General features: G+C 43.3%; 2 protein-coding genes across 3 annotated transcripts; both read right to left on the bottom strand.

Annotated features, from left to right (window-relative positions):
- Positions 1 to 335: 335 nt before the first annotated feature.
- On the bottom strand, positions 336 to 6578 carry trim59 (tripartite motif containing 59). Of its 2 annotated transcripts, none has more exons than XM_019874252.1 (5): positions 4291 to 6578; positions 2748 to 3010; positions 2460 to 2681; positions 2140 to 2349; positions 336 to 1096 (listed from the first exon to the last, which is right to left on the bottom strand). In XM_019874252.1, exons 2-5 carry the CDS (start codon positions 3000 to 3002, stop codon positions 530 to 532), a joined length of 1254 nt encoding a protein of 417 aa, XP_019729811.1. In that variant the 5' UTR covers positions 3003 to 3010; positions 4291 to 6578; the 3' UTR covers positions 336 to 529. The 2 variants fall into 2 exon arrangements, with proteins under 2 accessions (XP_019729811.1, XP_019729812.1); XM_019874253.1 differs by lacking the exon at positions 4291 to 6578 and adding an exon at positions 4018 to 4257.
- A 127-nt stretch (positions 6579 to 6705) lies between these two features.
- kpna4 (karyopherin alpha 4 (importin alpha 3)) lies at positions 6706 to 19874 on the bottom strand. Its single transcript, XM_019874250.1, has 17 exons — positions 19635 to 19874; positions 15397 to 15441; positions 15166 to 15255; positions 12868 to 12897; positions 12707 to 12759; positions 12242 to 12337; positions 11933 to 12018; positions 11104 to 11190; positions 10857 to 11026; positions 10064 to 10108; positions 9839 to 9970; positions 8766 to 8894; positions 7740 to 7844; positions 7568 to 7639; positions 7299 to 7461; positions 7126 to 7217; positions 6706 to 6880 (listed from the first exon to the last, which is right to left on the bottom strand). Exons 1-17 carry the CDS (start codon positions 19701 to 19703, stop codon positions 6785 to 6787), a joined length of 1560 nt encoding a protein of 519 aa, XP_019729809.1. The 5' UTR covers positions 19704 to 19874; the 3' UTR covers positions 6706 to 6784.
- Positions 19875 to 19893: the final 19 nt, after the last annotated feature.

Genomic DNA, 19893 nt, shown 5'->3' with positions numbered 1-19893 from the left:
GCAAAAGTGACTTGGCTGAGGGAAAAAAACTTCACTGTACGCCTGAAGTCATGAGGGTGTGGGTTCAAATCTCAGTTCAGGCGCCCATTAAGTTTTCTCCAGGCTTCCTCCTGTATTGCAAAAAGACTCATGGTGAGAGATATTGAAGATTCTTCATCGGGGCTTTGAAACTGATTATTTCTTGGTTACTGATACACTTAAACAATAACAAATTAAACCAGATTATTAGGGTTTATGAGATCTCTTTCACTGACAAAAATGTATCAAATAACCTGTATTTGCCTTGCCTAAACTGCAGGAATCCTGGATAGGATCCAGCTCACATGCAACCCAAGTGAGAATGAGCATAATATAAAAAGTTTATTGTCCAACATTAAAAAGTTACAAATTTGCCAAATAAACAGATTTTACAAGCAGTTCTCGGTAAGGATGACATTTTAAAAAATAGCATTAAAGAGTGTAATGCACGGTCGTTAAAGCTACTAATAATGTACAAAGGCATTCTTTGCGACATAAAATGAATCACAAATCAACATTTAAATAACAGACTGAGGTTGAGCGGTGCCATCAGACTTGTGAAGAAGGCAGTCATTTGTTGCAAGAACATTTCTCCTGTAGAGAAAACGTGACTGCACCATTTTAGTACCAGTGCCTGTGTCAGAGCGTATGCCAGTTGCACCCAGTCCCAGATGGGCATGAAGAGCTCTCCTCTCAGGTCTCGGCTGAACACGCTGAGCCAACACAGCGTCGCCACCAGCAAAAGTGACAACAATGGCAAAAGCAGTCTTCCTCGGAGCCAACAGTTGCCGTGTGCCGGTCCGCCGCGAGGGTCTGCCGCCATGCCGCCGCACTGGTGGCAGCAGCGTACCTTGGGAACCGGTGCCTCGTCCAGACTGCTGAGAGTGACGGCGGCCCAATGCTGATGCAGGTAGTCGACCGCTCGGGGAGTGACCGAGATTTTGAGGGCAGACGGCAGACTGGCACCGGTGAAGTCGTCCACTCGCTCTCTGAACACGTGAACCTTCTCCAGGAAGACTAGCGGCGAATCCTCCTCCTCAACGGATGCCGCCAAAGAAAGCAGATCCAAGTGCTCCTCCTGAACCATACCAACAGTCACAGCCCTTTTTCCTTCATTTGTCCTCTCAGGCGTTCAGCAAACTAAAAAGTGGCCAAATTTCCAAGGGAACCACATACAGGGGGTCCTCTGCATACGGTCCTGACATGACGTTATGAAAACAATGAACTAGTCTGAACTGCGCTGGAATAAAGGGACACCACATGGCACGAGAAGGTTGCCACTGATTGTTTCATATTCTATTTTCATACAAATATTTACTGCAATTAGGCCTTGACGTATAAACGACGGGATGTTCCAACTTCCACACAAATTGGCTCTGTACAACTCTAAACCCACTTGACAAGAAGCAAACGTGAAATGACTTCGTTACAGATGAATGCTCCTCCATCTATGCCAGCCATACTAAGTGACAAACATAGTACAGCGCAGGCATGGCCAACTGAAGCATCCCATAATTTTTCCATGAGCGCTTCTGGGTGTGGGTGTGGTCCACATAGGACTGTGCACTTTCTGACAAGATCTAAGACGACCCCCTACCGCCCCCCCAAAAAAAGCCATTTTAAATTTGGACAAAATACATGCTGGCCCATTAATAGCAAAATGTGTGTGCAAGTGATACCCATTGAAATACAATAAGAAAATTGGGTGGATTTTTTTTTTTTGGGGGGGCGGAGCCCCCCAAAAATTCTTCAAATGCTGCTAAACCTACAATGTGCATTTTCCACAAAAAACGGGGGTGACTGTATTGATCTGCCAAGTGTAAGAGAATAGGCAAAAATGCCAATCATTGTTTCACAAAGTAAACGCAAATGTCTTATTTTGAATTTTAAATAAATAAATAAATCGGCCTGCTTCGATGCAGGACTTCAGAAATTTGAGAAGCTTTACTGTCGAGAGTCTGAAATTCTGATGATTTGGACAATGAGTTCATGTCTCAAAGTGATGCATCCATATCAAAACAGTAATTGATTTGTTTGATGATCGATTAATTGATGATTAATCCATTCACTGTCGCCCCCTCGACTGCAAAAGGCCATCGGAGAACGGGTTGGGTTACGCACCTGCAGCTCCTTGACTTTGTGGATGAGTGGGTCATACGCCCGCGAAACCTCATCGAAGGCTTTGTCCAGAACCTCCAAGTAGGCTTGTTTCTTCCTGGCCAGCGCAGTCTCCAGCATGTGGAAAAACTGAGTTACTTCTTGTCGGTCCTGCCTCACCGCAGCCTCGCAGTGGGCCTTGTCCTGTTCCAGCTGCTCACCCAGCTCACACACCTAATACACACACACACACACACACACACACACACACACACACACACACACACACACAAAATGGTAAGACATTTTCTGTCGCATCTATCAGGACTGGTTATTCCCTTCACCTGTGCCCATCTGTGCTCAGAGAGCCGTGCCAGCAAGAGCGAAGGGGTCTGCTTCTCTCGATCAAACGCCGCTTGCAGGTCATCGATGGCGTGGCCCTGGTGCTGGCCCATGGTCAGACACAGGCCGCAGATTAGCTTGCGGTCCTGGACACAGTACATGTTGAGGGGTTGCCTCGGGTGCTCCAGACACAAAGATGGTCTGGGCTCGCCGTCCCGTTGGTACTAAAACAGACATACGACACGTCCGTCAGAAGTTAGGAGGAGGAACATTCAGGGGTTCAACACTACCTTCTCGACGATGGCGCGCAGGCACACGTTGGTGGGCAGCGCGTCTACGCCCGCCACGGGCAGCTCCACCATGCTGCGGCAGTTGGGGCATTTGAGCGGCTGGCGCAGCGGGCGCCATATGGAGTAGTTGTGCGAGGCGTGGAGCAAGCTGTCCAGGCAGCCCCGGCAGAATGTGTGCGAGCACGGCAGAACCCGTGGGTCAGAGAACAGAGAGTAGCACACGGAGCACGTCAGATCCTCCTCCAGGTTGTCCATGGTGGAGACTGAAGGGAGAAGCGATGACAAGACATCAGATACACCTTCTCAATCACATCCAATCCAAGCACAGACTCAAAATGGCTGACACCATCTGTCAATACTAAGGATGTTGCATATAATTTTTTTTTCAGCGCCATACCAGTACGAGTGTAGTAATAACTTGAAAATTCACCGATATCACTGTTACACAATTTTGATATCTGTTAAAAGAATGACAGGAAAGTTTCTTTCTTTCTTTCTGACCCACATGATGATTCGCTGATGCGTCAAACCGCCGCAGTATAGTGCCATTAACTGACAAGGGTGACTTTTTTGAATGTCAGATTTTTTTTTTCCCCTAAGTATCGATGACTGGTATCAGCAACCTTCATAAGTACCCAATACTATAAAATGAGGCCGTATCAGCCCCCTGCTGAAACCTGGTATCAGTACTCCATGCCAATTTTTTTTTCATTGCGGTTGTCCAATCCCGCTGCAGCACACTTCTTCTTCTTCTCCTTACGGCACGTCCCTATTCAGGGGTCGCCACAGCGAGTCAGTAATTTCCATCCGCCCCTGTAAACCGTCCTACCAACTCGCATGGTCGTCTTGGCAAAAGTTTTACGCCGGATGCCATTCCTGACGCAACCCTCCCCATTTCTCCGGGCTTGGGACCGGCACTGGGGAACAGTGCACCCCCAGGGGAGGGCACTGCCCCCCAGCGGCTGGGTTCCGCTGCAGCACACTATTGGATAGTATCAGCAACAAAGTTTATACATTGTGATTAGAAATAGTTAAAAATGGGACATATTATGGAAAGGCGTTTTAATAGTTTGTGGACAAATAATTGGGTCTCTGAATCAATGAATAAAGTAAGACTATCAAAGAAAAACAAGAGAAAGCTGAATGTACTGCAGGCTTTCAAATCAGATTACCGCTATACAGATTTATTAAAAATAAAAAAATAAAAATTAAAAAGCCTTTCCTCTGTGTAACACTAGCAGAGACGATGAAGTGCAAAGCAGTTTGTTACATTAGCTGTCTCCTTCAGTTGGGGTCATCACACCATGACTTGGGTAAATGAGGAAACCGTGTAGCGGTTTGAGTACACAAGGTAGAAAAACGTGTTATTAGTGACAGCCCTTTTACAGCTGTGAGGTTGTACGTTTGTTTTAGCATTGTCCGCAAAACGTTAGCAAGACCTTTTTGTATTGTGTGTTCAGCTATCACTTGTTTGCCACGCACGCAATTTACCCTAAATTTGCTGCGGACAAGTTAACTCATATATCTTTAATTACAAACTTACCTTCAGCTCCAAGTTCGGTGTTTGTTTCCAAAGTCTTTTTTTTTTACTATTTCCGGTTGGTTTTGCGTTGCATTCAAGTTACTGTATTAGGAAAATTTTTCTCCTCCCAAAATCAAGACTCGATGTAATTCGTGTGTGTGTTTTTACGTGTGGTAACTTAAGGTGCTGACAATGTTTCTAACTTTCAGTAACAGAAAACGCAGCATGTGTTGATGTTTCAAATATGAGACATCGGAAAACGCAGCGTCTTTCCTTCGGTGCGCACGCGCGGGTTTCAACCAATCAGGCTTCTGGCAGTCCAAATTTGAACATCAGCTGAGATATTAACGGCTGAAGCGAGTCAGTATTTTTCCACCAGAAGTTCGAAAGAACACACAAATAGTCTCACACTGTGGGGTTCACTATTTATTTTTATTTTTTTTCCCAGACAACCTAAGCTGTAGCCTATCTCCCCCAAAACATTTGTGTTAACCACCTTACCTTCAGTGTCATAGTTTTTAATTTGTAAATTTGAAATCACGTCTCAGCTAATGAGGAATGCTGAGGGGGGAAAAAAAAATACCCCCCCGCCATGTCCAACAGAAATTTCATGATCACAAAATGTAATTTTTCTTATTACAGTGGCTCGAGTTGAAGACAAGAATTGGATGAGTTAAGTTTGTACATTTAGCTAGGAGGAAATATGATGGGGCTAAATGACTCCCAAATATACTAAAGATACTGCAAATAGTGTTCAAGATTTGTTTAATGGTTCCACTGAATTACAGTTGGACACCTTTTGGACCTTGAAGAGAAAAGGGGAAAAAAGCATGATGTCAGACTGCCTCAGTCTGAGATATCGGTAATTCTCCAGAAATAAAATTATTTTCTTCAATGACCACGTTTAAAAAAAAAAAAAAAAAAAAAACCTTCCTGGGATGACTCTTGAAATACAAAGATTGTGGTCAACGTGATGCATATTGTCGAGGCTACTGGCAGGTCAGACCAACCAATCGTCACAAAGAGGCCTCACTTTGCAGTACATGTGCAAAACCATACAAATTATTTAACAAGTGACATGGGGAGGGCGGGAGGTGATAGGGTAAAGGGAAGGGCAAACGTGTAACATTTAAGCACAGTTTACTTAAAATAAAAATGACACTGTATCCACAGTCTAAGGAAACTGAAAAGATCCTAAAAAAGGAACTGTGCCATCATTGAGTGGGTACATGCAAGGGTTATGAGATTCACAATCCGATGTGAAAATGGCCCATGTTCACTTTTCCCTTTCATGATAAATCAAAGCTATGGCGACAAACCTGCAAAGCAGTGGTTTTGCTGGACTTCAATTAAAATGTAACCAATTATTTCAACATCAACAATTTCACAGCATCAAGCCTGTATGTGGTGGCATAGCTTTGGGGTTGTGATGGGAGGGTGCGTTGCGATGCTCGCCTTTACAGAAGCCGTCGGAGGGTGGGGGGAGAAAAAATAAACACGCACAAAGGAAGACGCTAGAGGCAAAAAGACAAGCCCCCAAAGCATCTTCATAATAGAATGCATGGCCTTTGTGCATCTGCCATTAGCAATGTCCAGTGTCAATTAATAGCAAATTAATAGTAACTGAAAACAAAACAAAAAAATCCTTGCACTGATGTTTTTTTTTTGTTTGTTTCTTCTTCCCGTATCCAAAGTTCTTAGTTTCAGGGATTTCAAGATCAGCCTCAAAGGCTGAATTTTTCTCCTTGTCTAAACCTCGCAGCGTTTCTTTCGCTCAGGATGTCGCATTTGTAATCTCATTGCCGTCTCCCGCATGCGTCCTCGCACACTTCCAGTCACGCACACACAACCCATCCGACCATTCGCTCGCTCGCTCACACACGTGACACGCAGCCGGACTCCTGGCCCCGTCCCCCCCGGGGGAGGAGAGGAGGAGGGTGTCCCGTCTCGACGTCCTGTTGGGAAGGAGATGAACCTGGCTCCTCAGCGCTGAGTCCAGACATTCATACGCAATGGCTCCATTCACACACATGTCTGATAGCGTGGCCGATCGGGGGACGGTGGCGCCCTCTCGAATTGTGATGATTGCTCCTTTCATAATTAAGAGTTCGTCGTCGTGTTGTTGGTTTATCCGCGGGCGGATGTCGAAGTCGTCGCTTCAGTTACAGAGGTTGTCGTGTCACCATGTCGAAACACGTTACGATGTAGGTGGTTTTGATTTCTTTTGTCATGTTTTTGTTTTTTTTCTTTTTTGTTGCAACATGTAGCCACTCATTCTCACTCGCACCCACTCGCCAACTCAAACTTCATTTGGGCTGCTTTCCCCCGGGAATGCCAAATGAAATCCACACATTTTTCTCTCTCAGATAAGATGCAGCCATGGATCCCACGAGCCAAGCACAATGGATCAAATTTCTCACACTCTCGCTCTCGCTCTCTTTCTCTCGCCTAATTTTGTTTATGTTGAACAGAGTGCTGCATCGTGAACAAAACTCCAGAATACCCCGGATGCCGTCTAGAACTGGAATCCCTCAGCTGGCACGTTGGCGGAGTTGAAGCCGTAAGTTCCACCCTGGATGGCTTCGGGCACCAGGCTGTTGTCTTCGTCAATCTGAGTCACACAGAGAAAGAGTGAATATCAAGTGACTAAATACGTGCATATTTGCAAAAAGGGGGGGGGGGGGAAAAAAAAAAAAAAAAAAAAAAAAAAAACGAATCGTGACACTTGCGCCATAAAGAGAGGAAAAAAAAAGAGAGGAAGTAGTAGTAAGACTTGGTGTGCCGCCTGTGTGTAAAGGTATTCCACAATGATGTTTAACACCAAACAAGTAAGTGTGGTCAGAGCCTTCAACTTACATCAGATGAGAAGAACTGATCAATAATTTGATATGCTAGCTTGTAGATATCGCCATTTTCGTGGTTCTGCAGCTGTTCCACTTTCTCCAAACCTGCACAGAAAAATCCGATATGAACCAAACTCATCAAATAAAATAAGGACAGCTTCATGTCCTGATGCAAGTGGAGCCCACCGCCACACTCTTCAATGAGATTAGCAATGGTTTCAGCCTTGTCGTCAGCCATTTTCAGGATATTGCTGAGGCCGTCCAGGACCACCTGCACCACTTGGGCATCCTTCACCGTGAGCAGGTTGCAGAATGGAGGGATGACCTGCTTATCGATCAGATGTGCCACCTAAATGCACCACAAGTCAGAATATTAAGTTGAGATTGTTTAACTATATTGTCCTTCAGCATAAAGAGAAGAAGAACCTTGTATAAGGCCCAAAAATGGTTTGTACCTGATCTTTCCTCCCACTTATTGTAAGGTTGCTGATGGCCCAGGCTGCTTCTTTTTGGGTTCCAAAGTCACCCTAAAATGACATACCAAGTAAACATTTTTTTTTCAATTTCCAATGGTTTGTGCCGTGTTTTTTTTTTTTTTTAATTCCTCAAACAATGACAGGTGTTTACCTTGTCCAGAAGGTGAATGATCATTGGGACTAGCTTTGCGTCAATGACCGCCTGCACCTGCTGTTGATTTCCTGCTGTGATGTTTGACAGGAACCACACTGCCTCCTACAGAACAAAGGGCAAAAATACAGGAGTTAGGTCTGCCCACAGAAAAATACTGTACAATATTTTCAAAACGCATGCAAGGTGCCCTCGGTTTACCGCGGACTGTTCCTGTGGCAGCACTGTAATACAGTCAAATGTGAAAACAGAAAGAATGGCAAACCAGTGCATCAATAGTTCTATTTTCAATTGGAATGCAAAAATAAAACAAGGGACTGGTAATTAAAAACAAACAAAAAAACAAACTTAATCCACCCTCCTGCCAAATTGAAAATGAACTGCTCAACAAGGATTCAAAACTAAGTGTGTCTTGTGCCACATGACCACGCGTATTCACACTGTTGCTGGAACTAGCTCAGTGCATGCTGTTGAGACTTGTAAGCGAAGGATCCCGGCATTCGAACATTTAACAATTGCGTCACTCGATCTACAGTGCGTCTGGGCTGGATCAGAATCCAGACATCCACATAAAGAGTGGATGTCTGGCAGAGACTTGCGTGCTGTGGGTGGGGCGAGAGCGGCGTTGAGGCTCTAATCATCGTCCGTGTCACAAACCACACAAGATGTGCCTCTCTATTTCAAAGTGACAGGTCTCAGATGCACTCCGATATCAGCAGGGCTGATTCTCAGCACTCTTGCCACCGACCCTTTTAACTGAGTTACACAATCAGTCACCAACACACACACGCGCGCACACACACACCAATTACGATCCCCCTTCTACCGGTGCTTAACCAACTACAACTGCAGTAGGCTGTGGTCCTCATCGTCGTCGTCGCAGTTTTCTGTGTGATGTGTAATCTGACTCTAATAATCTCAATTTCACCCACCAAACCCTTTCGCACTAGCACATGTCTCAGATGTCATCACTTCCAGCGACGTCATGCTGTAGAACGCAGCCAGACGTGTGCATGTGTGTGTCACCTTGTTAATTTTCTCCTTTGGGTGCGACAGGAGGGCGGGAAAGTGGTTGAGGGCTTCGCAGTTCAGCACCACCTGCGTCTGCTCATCTGTTCCAGTCACAATGTTGCCCACGGCCCTCAAGGCAGCGGTCTGCATGAAAGGGTATAATGTCATTAATGCTAGGGCTGAACAATTAATTGCATTTGCAAAATAAATGCGTTTTGGGAAGGCGCGATCGCAGAGGCTGCGGTTTAAACGCTCATTACTTTGTTGACAGCGGGGGGTTCACAGAACGCTGCCGTGTTAGCTTTCAGATTTCTAACATCCTTGATGCTTTTCACTTGGCATGGTTAAATCTTCCCATGTGCAGGGGGGCAGGGGATACAAACTCAGTCTTGTGTTGTCTATTTTGTGATGTTTTGGCTGCTGTCGTATGTTGGAGCACGTGAGTGAGGAACTGTCTGATGGCTGTCAGATGTGTGCCGCCGTTGTAAGAGTTGACATTGATTTACGTATCTCCGAAGTTTGAGCACACGCACCGGAGACGATGAGCGTGCGGCTACTTGATCCATGGCAAATAAAAACGCATCCGTGCAGAGGTGTCAGGCGGTCAAATATTAAGAGGATGAATTCAGCCGTAACTTTTGAACCGAAAGAAAGTCGAAAATATGTTTAATAATGAGGCACCGCCGAGTGTTAATGCCCACTGGCACGTGATATCACGTCATAAGTAGGCATTATCTTACTTTTCCTACCGGTTGTGTTATGTTACAAACTAGAGATCCGAGTAAGATTTCATTTTATACAGGTACGTTTTATTGATCCGTTTATATGCTAAGTTGAGTGAGTGATTTAAGTGCAAGCCACGTTTCGTTGACATATTGTCTCATGTTTCATGACACAAAGTGATCTGTCACAAGTAGCTTTGCTACTAATTTGATTATATTTTTGATGTAATCTGCAATTGAGTTGGTATCTTTACAGTATACTGTAGCACAGTATATACTTATGTTTACACCGCACCTGTGTGGCAGAATTACATTGGCGTCGTGAAAAGCTTACCAAATTGCACTTCTGGATAGTCTTTCCCTTACCTGGACTTTGACCTCCTGGTGGCTGAGCAGTGGGACCAGGTGAGGGACAATGCCAGAGTCAATCACCATTTGGATCTGCTCGTTCCCAGCGTCCGTCAGATAGGACAGAGCCCACACCGTGTCTACCAAGATCTGGAAGCAGTGTGTGTAGGGGGGGTGAAATGTTGAACTTCATTGCCTTGCAGTAAGACTTCCTCCAACAGTCAAACACAAGAGTTTACTCACACTAACGTCAGTGTGGTGGATCAGCACACGCAGAGCTGGCAGGATCTATGGATTAAAAATGTAAATTATGGAGGTGCTCAAATGGGGAAAACATTTCTGCGAGACTTGTTCGAAATGAAATGCTGAGAACTTCCTGATCTGCATTTTCAGATAATATTGTATTTTTGGGTATAAGGATGCTAAATGTAATGCTTTAAAAGTTATGTCAATCAAGATTAAGAATTCATATTCAATAAATAGGACCTGGACTATGAGCTCAACGTTACTTAAGTCTACATTATCCACAAATACTGAAATACAGACAAACAATTTTCCTTGTCCGCTGCTTTGACACAGTTGGAACTGGCTAGGTACAAAATTTTAAATTAATGTCTTGGGGTGTCCTACAGAAGTCCATCCATCAATTTTCTATCCAGTTTTTCCTCATTAGGATACTCCGAAATCTGTCCCAACTGACATAGAGCAAAAGACCTTGTTCACCCTGGACTTCTCTCCTCCCAGGCGAGGGCATGTATAGACAAACAACCCTTCACAATCACTCACAGACAACTTAAAGAGCCATGAATGAACGCAACATGCCAGTTTTGGAATGTGGAAAGAGAAAAGCCACATAAGAACAGAGACAAGAAGCAAAGCCTGAGCCAAAATTACTGTTGGGATGACAGTTATTTGTTGAAAACAAAATATTTTCAGTTGTGTATAATTGAGAATTTTGTTTTGCATCACCAAAAGGCACAGGCAATTGCACTAGTAATGAGAAAATTTCAAATTGGTGTCAAAAGATTTCTCAAACCTCTTGGATGGTCTCCATGGGAGGTGGAGGGTCTTTATGCCGGCAGAGATTGACCATAACCCAGGTGACATTGCGGAGGAAGGTGATTGGGATGGAGGGACTGATGAAAGACAGCAGCGGCTTGACAACGCCCAGGCCGATCACGTAGTCTCTGCATTGTGGGCCGTCACCTGACGAGGAGATGCGTACACGTGTCAGATTGACCTTGTATCCCATGGCAAAGTTACTCCTGTCGGCGACTGCGCACCAATGATGTTGCCCAAAGCCCACACCGCCTGCTCGCACACGTTTTGATGAGGGGAGTGAAGCAGCCTCAGGAAGCGTGGCACAGCGTCTGCAAACACAAGCAGCTTAGTGAGAGAGACGTGTTTTGACCACCACTCAACGTCGTCGTTTGGAAGTGGTACTGTTTCTTATTAGAGAAACAAAAGGTAAAGATGATGAAAGCACGTGATAGGAATAAAAATCTTTCTGAATGGACACTTGAGACAACAAAAAAGAAAAAAAGTACAGGGGGTCCTCAGTTTACAATGTGAGTTCAGTTTGTAAGATACCAACATAATCCATAGCAACATGCTATTGTCAATAACTAACCTCTGCCAACGCAGCAGTAAAGTCATAATCACAGTAAATATTGGCATGAAAAACACTTCTACACTTGTATGGCTGATTTTAAATCCACGTACAGCACTTTGTATGCAAGCAATGGTTGTTATTAAAATACTCTATAAACTCGAGTTGAAAAAAGTTGAAGTAACTTTCTCAAACTGTTGCCAACCAAAAGAAACAGTCTCAGAATAATTAAAGCGATACGTTGCATTTTGCAAATTATTTCAGTTATCAGTAAAGTCCAAATTAAGATAAGAGATTCTATCAGGATCCCCAAGGGGAAATTCCGCAATTCCATAATTACAGTAAACATTTGTAAGACAAACACGTCTGGGGCATAAATATGAAGCAAATTTAAAAAATTAAGTACAGCAGTAATTGAGGGTGCCTTTTTGTGTCATGTGGTGACATATTCTGAGGTTGTGTGCCGTTCCTAATCCCGAAAATGAGTGCGTCATACAACTTACGGGACTCTACCACAGCTTGGGTCTGCTCCGAGGTGCCAGACGCGATGTTGGTCAGAGCCCAGGCTGCCTCAAACTGCAGAGAAGGGCTGCAGAAGGGGAGAAACATAGCGAAAGGCAACGTTTAATAACATCAGACATTAAGCGAGAGTCATTTGTGCGTGATGACATTCCTCGAAGGTGAAAGCTGGAGCACATTTGCATACTTGCATCACCATTCACATCTCCGGCGAGCCGAGCGCCACTGGCATTTGCATATCTTTGAAGCGTACAACACTAACGCTACATAGCCGAAATGCACGCAGGACTTACTTGTCATCCCTGTCCAGACAGTGGACAAGAATAGGAAGAATCCCAGACTTGATCAAGTCGTCGATGGGAGGGTTGCGGTCACTGGACAACAATTTCCTAATGGAGACATGCAGACAACATTCCATTACTCATGTACACATACAATTTGATACATGCTGAAAGGACTGCGCAAACAAATCAAAGCATTTGGAGAATTTGAATAATGTCAACATGGAAACGCTCGATGTGTGCGTCACATGTTTCTTGTGCGGATGTCAAAGCAGAATAGGAATGTGCGACTGTTCAAGTACTTCGAATTTGGGGCGTCTTCTAAGAAATAATGACAATGGCGAGAATTTATCAATGCTGTAATTAGGAGCATTTCGGACTCTTAACCTCTTTCTAAATACAGACTATTGATCTCGACTGCTGAAAACCAGATCAACATTTGGCTGCAGAGATGTACATGTGTGCGTGTGCTCCTACCTGGCAGCCTGAACAGCACTCAGCTGGATGCCCTGGTTATCACTGGTGGCATTCTACAATGCAAAACAGCAACGTTTAATATATTCATGTTTAATTGAGAAGGATAGAATCTACACTGGATATGACAGGGAGGAAGCAAGAAAAAAAACGTGAGAACTTACTTGCACTATTGCTTCAAGAGAGGTGTTTTGCTGAAAAGGGACATTTTAGAAAAGTCATTAGTCAAGAGTATCCTTCCTCAAATTGATTTTGCTTGCAATGACAAGCGGGAAGGAAGTTTTATTGAGGGAACACTGGGATGAGGAACGACATCTGAACCTAGTCGACATTGTGCAACGAATGATCATTCACCAAATAACACTAACTTGCATCTCTGATACCAAAATACAAGTTCATTGACCCCATTACATCCAAGTAGAAAACATCAATTGAAATGTACCGTGTCGGATACATAAAAAGATGAACAGCTACAAAAAAAAGAACAAAATCACTGTGCTGAAGGACTAAAACAGTCTCAGGGAAATTAAAATGGCGTAGTCATGGACTTGAAAGTAAAAATCAGAAGCATAAAAAAATAAATAAATAAAATACTTGACATTATTATGCCACAAAAGCAAGAGCGGCACACTTAGTTAAATGCCAAGTGGTCGCCGGTATGTTAAGTATTTTAAATCGAGCAGCGAGCCGACTTTTCCCACAAAAAGACCCTCGCGCCTGTGCGCCGGTTGACTCAGAGTTGCGCGTCATTGTTGATATACGATTAAGTAGGCCATTTGTATTCAGCCCACTCAATAGCACTGAGCGGTTAGCCAGATTGAATCTCTGAAGTGCTGAGTGGCCTCTTTGATGGCTGCTCTTTTTGCTCAACGTGTAAAGGCTGGTTATCAATTACCAAAACATGCTAGCAATCAGCAAGCACATGGAAGTCAAAAGGCATTCTGGGCTGAAAAAAAACGGCATTGCATGCAGTCGTGCCATTACTAATGAATACCCCAAATTTGGAGATTTTTTTTTTTGTCGTCGTTACGACCCGCTGCTTGGTCAATTTCTTGCATTGTGTCACCAACCAAAATCTTTCTTTCTTACCAAAGAGATTCAGATATGGGGGGGGGGGGGGAGTGGAAAGAAACAAATGATTTGCAATTAAGATACTATTATGTCTTCACATGTGGGTACAGAGACCCGCTGTTTCTGATGCACTTTTGATGGGACAAACCGTCAAATACAAAACGAGAACACTGGCAAGGAGTTGCTGTAGGAACTTAATGTTCTTTGCTCTATTATGCCTAGAAGCGTTTTTTTTACAAATATTTACTTTAACTCCAACATAGGAGGTCAGAAATGGCAGTTTTGGGCAAGTTACTTCCAAAAAGTAGCTATCGTTACAAATTACTTGTTCTAAAAATATAATTAAGTTACTAAGTCAGTTACTGCCTTGTAAAAGTAATTAGTTACCTCACAAAATAATGATTTTTTTCGATTATGTTCTATCTGCAGAATAAAATATGCTTTATTATAGCTGAATAAAAACTATATCAGTAATATTCACACTACATTTAAGTGCAAAATTAAGAAATGCAAATGTAAAAAGAAAAAAATCTGGCCATCAAGTTTGTATATTATTGCAGAGTAACCTGAACTTTATCTTACGCTTAAACGTTTAGTAAGAACTAAGATGTTAAACTATATGAATTTGCTGTTAAGCAGTAGGTTGTTCAATGGTCGGCGATTGCGGCCATGTATTCATCGAGGTCGACTATCTCAGTAACAGGCATTTTTCTTCAAGCTCGCACAAGTTTAGCTGAATGTTGGATACATGCTCCGTGGGCTCAATTTTACTGCAGAAGTCATTTTCCTCAATGCCACCCCCTCACCCACGGTTCCATAAAACAAAATTCACACAAAGAAAACCAACACACAACACACCAGCAACCTGCGCAAGCCCAAATCCAAGTCAAGAGGAAGGTTTTGCTGAGCTTAATTTATGAGATAATGCCTTTTTCTTTGCCATTAACGTGACTTGTATCTCATGTTTTGCATTTGCTGGCTCACTGCCATAAGAAGGCACACTTAGTTAACATCGCACTTTGCGTTTTTTCCATTATTTATAACTTACAAGTGTTTCCCACACAAATATTTATTGCCCGCATTTCTGACATTCCATTAACGTAAACATTTTGGAACATGACAAAAATGGACACAAACGTTTTTCACAGTACAGCGACGGGATACTACGGCGCACTCAGGCTCCGGGTACACATTTGGTTTATGTTGCCTACCCATGGTGTCTGCTTAAACTGCTCCCCGCCCACCACCAAGAAAGGGAATCTAACAGATGCTAAGACAAATCCACTTATGTGCCCCTAAAGCGCTACATAAAGTTTGAGTTGTTTTAGTGACATTTCTTTTACATTTCATGGCAGCATCAAGGTTCATACTTTGGTGATTCAAATTCCTACCGATCTGAAATCTCCATCCACATCAGAATCCTCGCAAATGTCCTCGTGGGGCACATTTCTTCTCTTCAGGAGGTGCTCGTCTCTTTTGTTCTGTTGAAAAGCAAAAAGAAAATGTTCAATGCACGCATGTTAATTGACTCAGTCGATCAGAACAGCAGTGCATCATTTCGGCTGGGCAATCGAGTGCAGATGTGACACATGCGAGTCAAGTCAACGTATGATGTCGATTACCTTTCGCAGCTCCACCACGACCTCCGTCCTCTGTCTTCTCATAGACTGTGAAGACAAAAGTATGATCAGCATGAGCACCGGGACAAAAGTGCAACACTAAAGCCAAGAATTCAAAGAAAAAGAATAGCTCAAACTTTCAAGAATGCGTTGTCAAACTCAATTGAAAGTAGGGCCTGGCAGATATGGATTTTTAAACCAATCCCGATTTTTGACAGGAAACAAATTACAGATTAATCGTCCAATTCATTAAAAAAAAAAAAAAAAAAAAAAAAAAAAAAACTTTCTGCATCACCAATGTATTTCAATGGCCGTCAATTACACACGGATTTTCAATATTTGGCCCTATTCCCCGAGGGTCAATTGTGAATATGTTGTTAAAAAAAAAAACTTTCCTTTTTGGTTGCTAGAATGCACAGTGTGGCCCAATGCATTTAATTAAGACCCAAGGACATTAATCCTTGTCAGAACGGTGTTTTGTGTTACCAGTATTTGAATGTGTCATACCACATTTGTCTGATTTATGTGGCAACATCTTTGGATTTCTTTCTTTTTTTTTTAAATAAACCCTTTCTTTTGGTTGTGAGGAATGACCTGATCAACAATGTTCAGTCGTATATATTTAAGGATACAAGGTTTTATTGTCTTGATTTATGTGTAAAATAAATAATAAAAAAACAGTGTTATATATGCATAACTGCTGTATAAATGGTTAAAGCACTTAACGGTAAAAACAGTCACCAAACACAGGCCATTGTTTTAGGGCCGATTTAATCAGACGGACGATTAGCCAGTCGGGCCCTAGTTTCAAGCATGAGGATTAACTTCTGGGTGTGTTTGCTTTTTGCTTGACTTGTTTTCAAACACTTATTTTAAAAAAAGGTGTCAGTTCCAACAAAGACGTATGATGTGCTGTCATGTACATACATTTTATTATGAATAGTTAACTTTTTTTTTTAATTTAACACACAAGTGGCTGTTAAACATTTTAAAATTAAATGCCTCTGTGACGTCAATCACCTTCACAACTGAGGTAAGGAGCTTGAAACTTGAGACAGCTATGGGGAAATGTTACTTGTAAGAGTTTTGCAACCACAATTTGACAGTGTATTTCTACTTTCATTATTTACAACATACTAATACAAACAAATTTGAGGTGCGCCACCGTCTCCAAGCAAATTTGGTCTCTGCAGTCCACCCAGGGCTTGAGCAGTAAGAGTGCGGCTAAATGGACCTCTTCAACGGCACGAGTCAGCCCCCTCCAAGTGTGCCGCATGGAGCATGACAGCACCCAAACACAAGACTCCCAATAGCTATGTAGTGACTCAGCTTGTGTTACTGGCGAGCCATTTTACATGCTTTAACAAAGCATGAAAAAACTTTTAGAGAAACCCGCCACACATTCCTAATGCAGCACTGAAATTGTTTGGGGAGAATTTAACTCACTATCCACCCATTCATTTTCTGATCCGTTTATCCTCACAAGGGTCACAGGCGTTCTGGAGCCAATCGCAGCTGTCTTCAGACAGCAAGGCGGGAGGCATACCCTGAACTAGTTGGCAGCCAATTGGAGGGCACACATAAACAAACAATGATTTGCACTCCAAATCACAACTAGGGAAAATACAGAGGGTTCAATCAACCTATCATGCATGTTTTTGGAAGGTGGGAGGAAACGGGACTACCCGGAATGGATGTTTGAATGAATCTTTGTCTTGTGTGGTAATGTGCTTGCATGTATTTAAAAAAATAATAATAATAATAATCTTGTCTAATTTATAAGGGCCAATATTGATCGATTTATCAGGTGGGACCCTATTGGGCTATAAAATGATCATGATATTGCATTTTCAGGAGGCTCCGTGGTCCAGTGGTTAGCGCGTCAACCTCATAGTGCAGAGGTTCAATTCCACTCCGGCCTCCCTGTGTGGAGTTTGCATGTTCTCCTGGGGCCTGCGTGGGTTTTCTCCGGGTACTGTGGTTTCCTCCCACATTCTAAAATCATGCATGGCAGGCTGATTGAACACCCTAAATTGTCCCGAGGTGTGAGTGTGAGCGCGGATGGTTGTTCATCTCTGTGTGCCCAGCGATTGGCTGGCAACCGGAAAATGGATGGATGGATATTGCATTTTGTCCACATCTCGTCACCACTTGTCGGCATGTGTATATACGCTCAATCTTTGCGGTGTGAAACAAAGTGGACTTGGAGTTGAATTTCCACTTGATAAGTACAGTATACGCAATGAGTATAATATATTGGTATCACGGTCATAGCACAGGAGTGGTGCTGGGGAATTTTGCTGTGTCACATTCAGATCCCCAGCATGCCCAATCACAAGAGCCATATAAGCAGCAATGTGCACAGTCCAAATGATTACCATTCATAATGACTTGTGGTACGCTGGGTAACAGAGTCAGGTCCATGTATATCAGCACATCAACACAATTCTCATCTCTTCAGCGAGAAACACCACCACAATGGATTTTAAATGAAATGCACAGGACATGCTTTAACTGCAGACTTTGCTCATTAATTTTCAGATTCCACCCATCTATTCTCCAAGCCGCTTATCTTCACAAAGGTTTACATCCAAATCTGGTGAATGGGGTCGGAATTACAACTGCTGGTAAATATGCCTCACATCTTTTAAAGAACCAAAAGTAATAGGACATATAAACAATGAATCAAACCTTCACTTTTTAATATTTAGTACCAGATTCTTTGCAGTCAATTAAAGCTTGACGTCTAGAACACATCAGCAGACGCTGCATTTCATGTCTGCTAATGTTCAGTCAGGCTGCAGCTGTCTGCAGTTCCTGCATGTTCTATAGGCATTTTTATTTATTTTTTGCTTTAGTTTATGTCTTCAGCAAGTGAACCGCATGCCCAATCGGGTAAGATTCAGGTGGGATGTTGTCCATCTGCACTCTGGAACGCCATCAAATGAGTTCTGAAGCAGTTGGCTGATGAAAAGCAGAGAGTAAAAGACAATAGTGAAAGAAATCATCCTGCTACTTTTATCGGCAGTAACACTGTCAATTAATACCCAATAAATGACAACTTAATCATAGAAGAGCTGGGCAGCCAAATGTCCTCTTACTTTTGGTCCTTTAAAAAGAGGGTGGTACATACTCAAACTGTTGTATTTCATACACACCTGATTTGGATGGAAAGACCCTCAAATTATATCTGAAAGTGTATAGTTCAAGTCAAAACGTGTTCTTTTAATTTTAAAGCCATTGTGGTGGCATTGAAATAAATGACACTTGTGTCAACACTCCAATATTTATGGGCCTAGACTGTACTAGTGACTCTGATGAAGAGTCATTGACAGGACAGCTGCCATGCACCGGCCTACCAACCTACTGCTCTGGAGCATGAAAAAAACACTTGTCAAACAGGAATGAATCCGTCCATGCTGCGCATATGCAGACTCGATACAGGATACCGCTTATAAACAAAACAATGGTCGGCGAGGGTTGTGCAAGGCAATCAATGCAGTGCAGTGCAAAATCATACACATCATGTCAATCCGTAGCTAGCGAAGGGTATAGCTCCTTCCATGTCCGATCGCTGGATTGCTAATATCCATGCTTTTAGTCCCGTTTAGCAGTAGTATACTTGAACAATCGGCGATAAGAGGGACAATTAGAGATAAATCATACCCCCCACGCCATTGTTTTTATGCTAAAGCTGTGTGTGTGTGTGTGTGTGTGTGTGTGGGGGGGGTGCTCCCAAGCTTAAAATGCGCTAGCTAAACTGCAGCTTCGACGTGAAGCTAACACGCCGCAGTATTTACTTACGCCTCAATATCTACATTTCGTTCACCCATTTGCGTTTTTGGTTCTATATTAGAACGTTTGGCAGCAGAACACATCGAGTTCAAACGCTCAGTTGCTTCACAAGAGGGAGCGTGTCCACTGTGGGCCTGTTTAGCAGCGAGCTAATAGATCCTGCTAGCAAGCGAGTTAGCAGATCCTCTCTGATACTTTCTCAGTAAACTGTCTAAATAGGGTGAATAAAACGAGGCTCAAGCGGTGAAATCATTGAGCAGAAGTCGGGGTTTAAAAACGGATCACAGTGAAGGGCCAAGTTGAAGCCTGGGGGCAAAGTTCCCCGATGATGAAAATTAGAAACGACGTCACAGGGAAGGGAAGAGGGCGAAGTTGGCGGCGAGCTATGGACCCGCGGTGCCGCTGTTTAAAGAGCGTGACTTCAGTCTTTTTTCAGTTTTTTTTACCTCCAAATCCCGACCCTTGTTCTTGAAATTCTTCAGTCGCTGGTTGTCCAGTTTGTCGTTATCTGCCATGCTTGCGGTTGCGGCGCACTTGATTTCACTCGTGGAATTAGCCAGTTAAGCTAGCGTTTCTCCGTGTTCCTTTTCTCGGCCTCTCTCGCTCTATTTTGCTCTCTCTCGCTCGCTCGTTAACGGACTATTTTTTGCTACTGCTGGAAAGGCGGCGTTGCATGCTGGGATTGCCGGTGGCGGACAGGAAGGG

The sequence above is a fragment of the Hippocampus comes genome, unplaced genomic scaffold (genome assembly GCF_001891065.2).
Source record: "Hippocampus comes isolate QL1 unplaced genomic scaffold, H_comes_QL1_v1.1 scaffold125, whole genome shotgun sequence".
In the NCBI taxonomy this organism is placed as follows: domain Eukaryota; kingdom Metazoa; phylum Chordata; class Actinopteri; order Syngnathiformes; family Syngnathidae; genus Hippocampus; species Hippocampus comes.
This window is presented reverse-complemented; position numbering and strand designations above follow the sequence as displayed.

Excerpts from the sequence above, each read along its gene's own strand:
- trim59 (XM_019874252.1), bottom strand. The coding sequence starts at position 3,002 with ATGGACAACCTGGAGGAGGATCTGACGTGCTCCGTGTGCTACTCTCTG. Across the intron at positions 2,682-2,747 it reads TGCGCGCCATCGTCGAGAAG|TACCAACGGGACGGCGAGCC; the intron begins GTAGTGTTGAAC and ends TGTCTGTTTTAG. Across the intron at positions 1,097-2,139 it reads ACAAAGTCAAGGAGCTGCAG|GAGGAGCACTTGGATCTGCT; the intron begins GTGCGTAACCCA and ends GGTATGGTTCAG.
- kpna4 (XM_019874250.1), bottom strand. The coding sequence starts at position 19,703 with ATGGCAGATAACGACAAACTGGACAACCAGCGACTGAAGAATTTCAAG. Across the intron at positions 12,338-12,706 it reads AGTGCTGTTCAGGCTGCCAG|GAAATTGTTGTCCAGTGACC; the intron begins GTAGGAGCACAC and ends TGTCTCCATTAG. Across the intron at positions 10,109-10,856 it reads CCATGGAGACCATCCAAGAG|ATCCTGCCAGCTCTGCGTGT; the intron begins GTTTGAGAAATC and ends TTTAATCCATAG.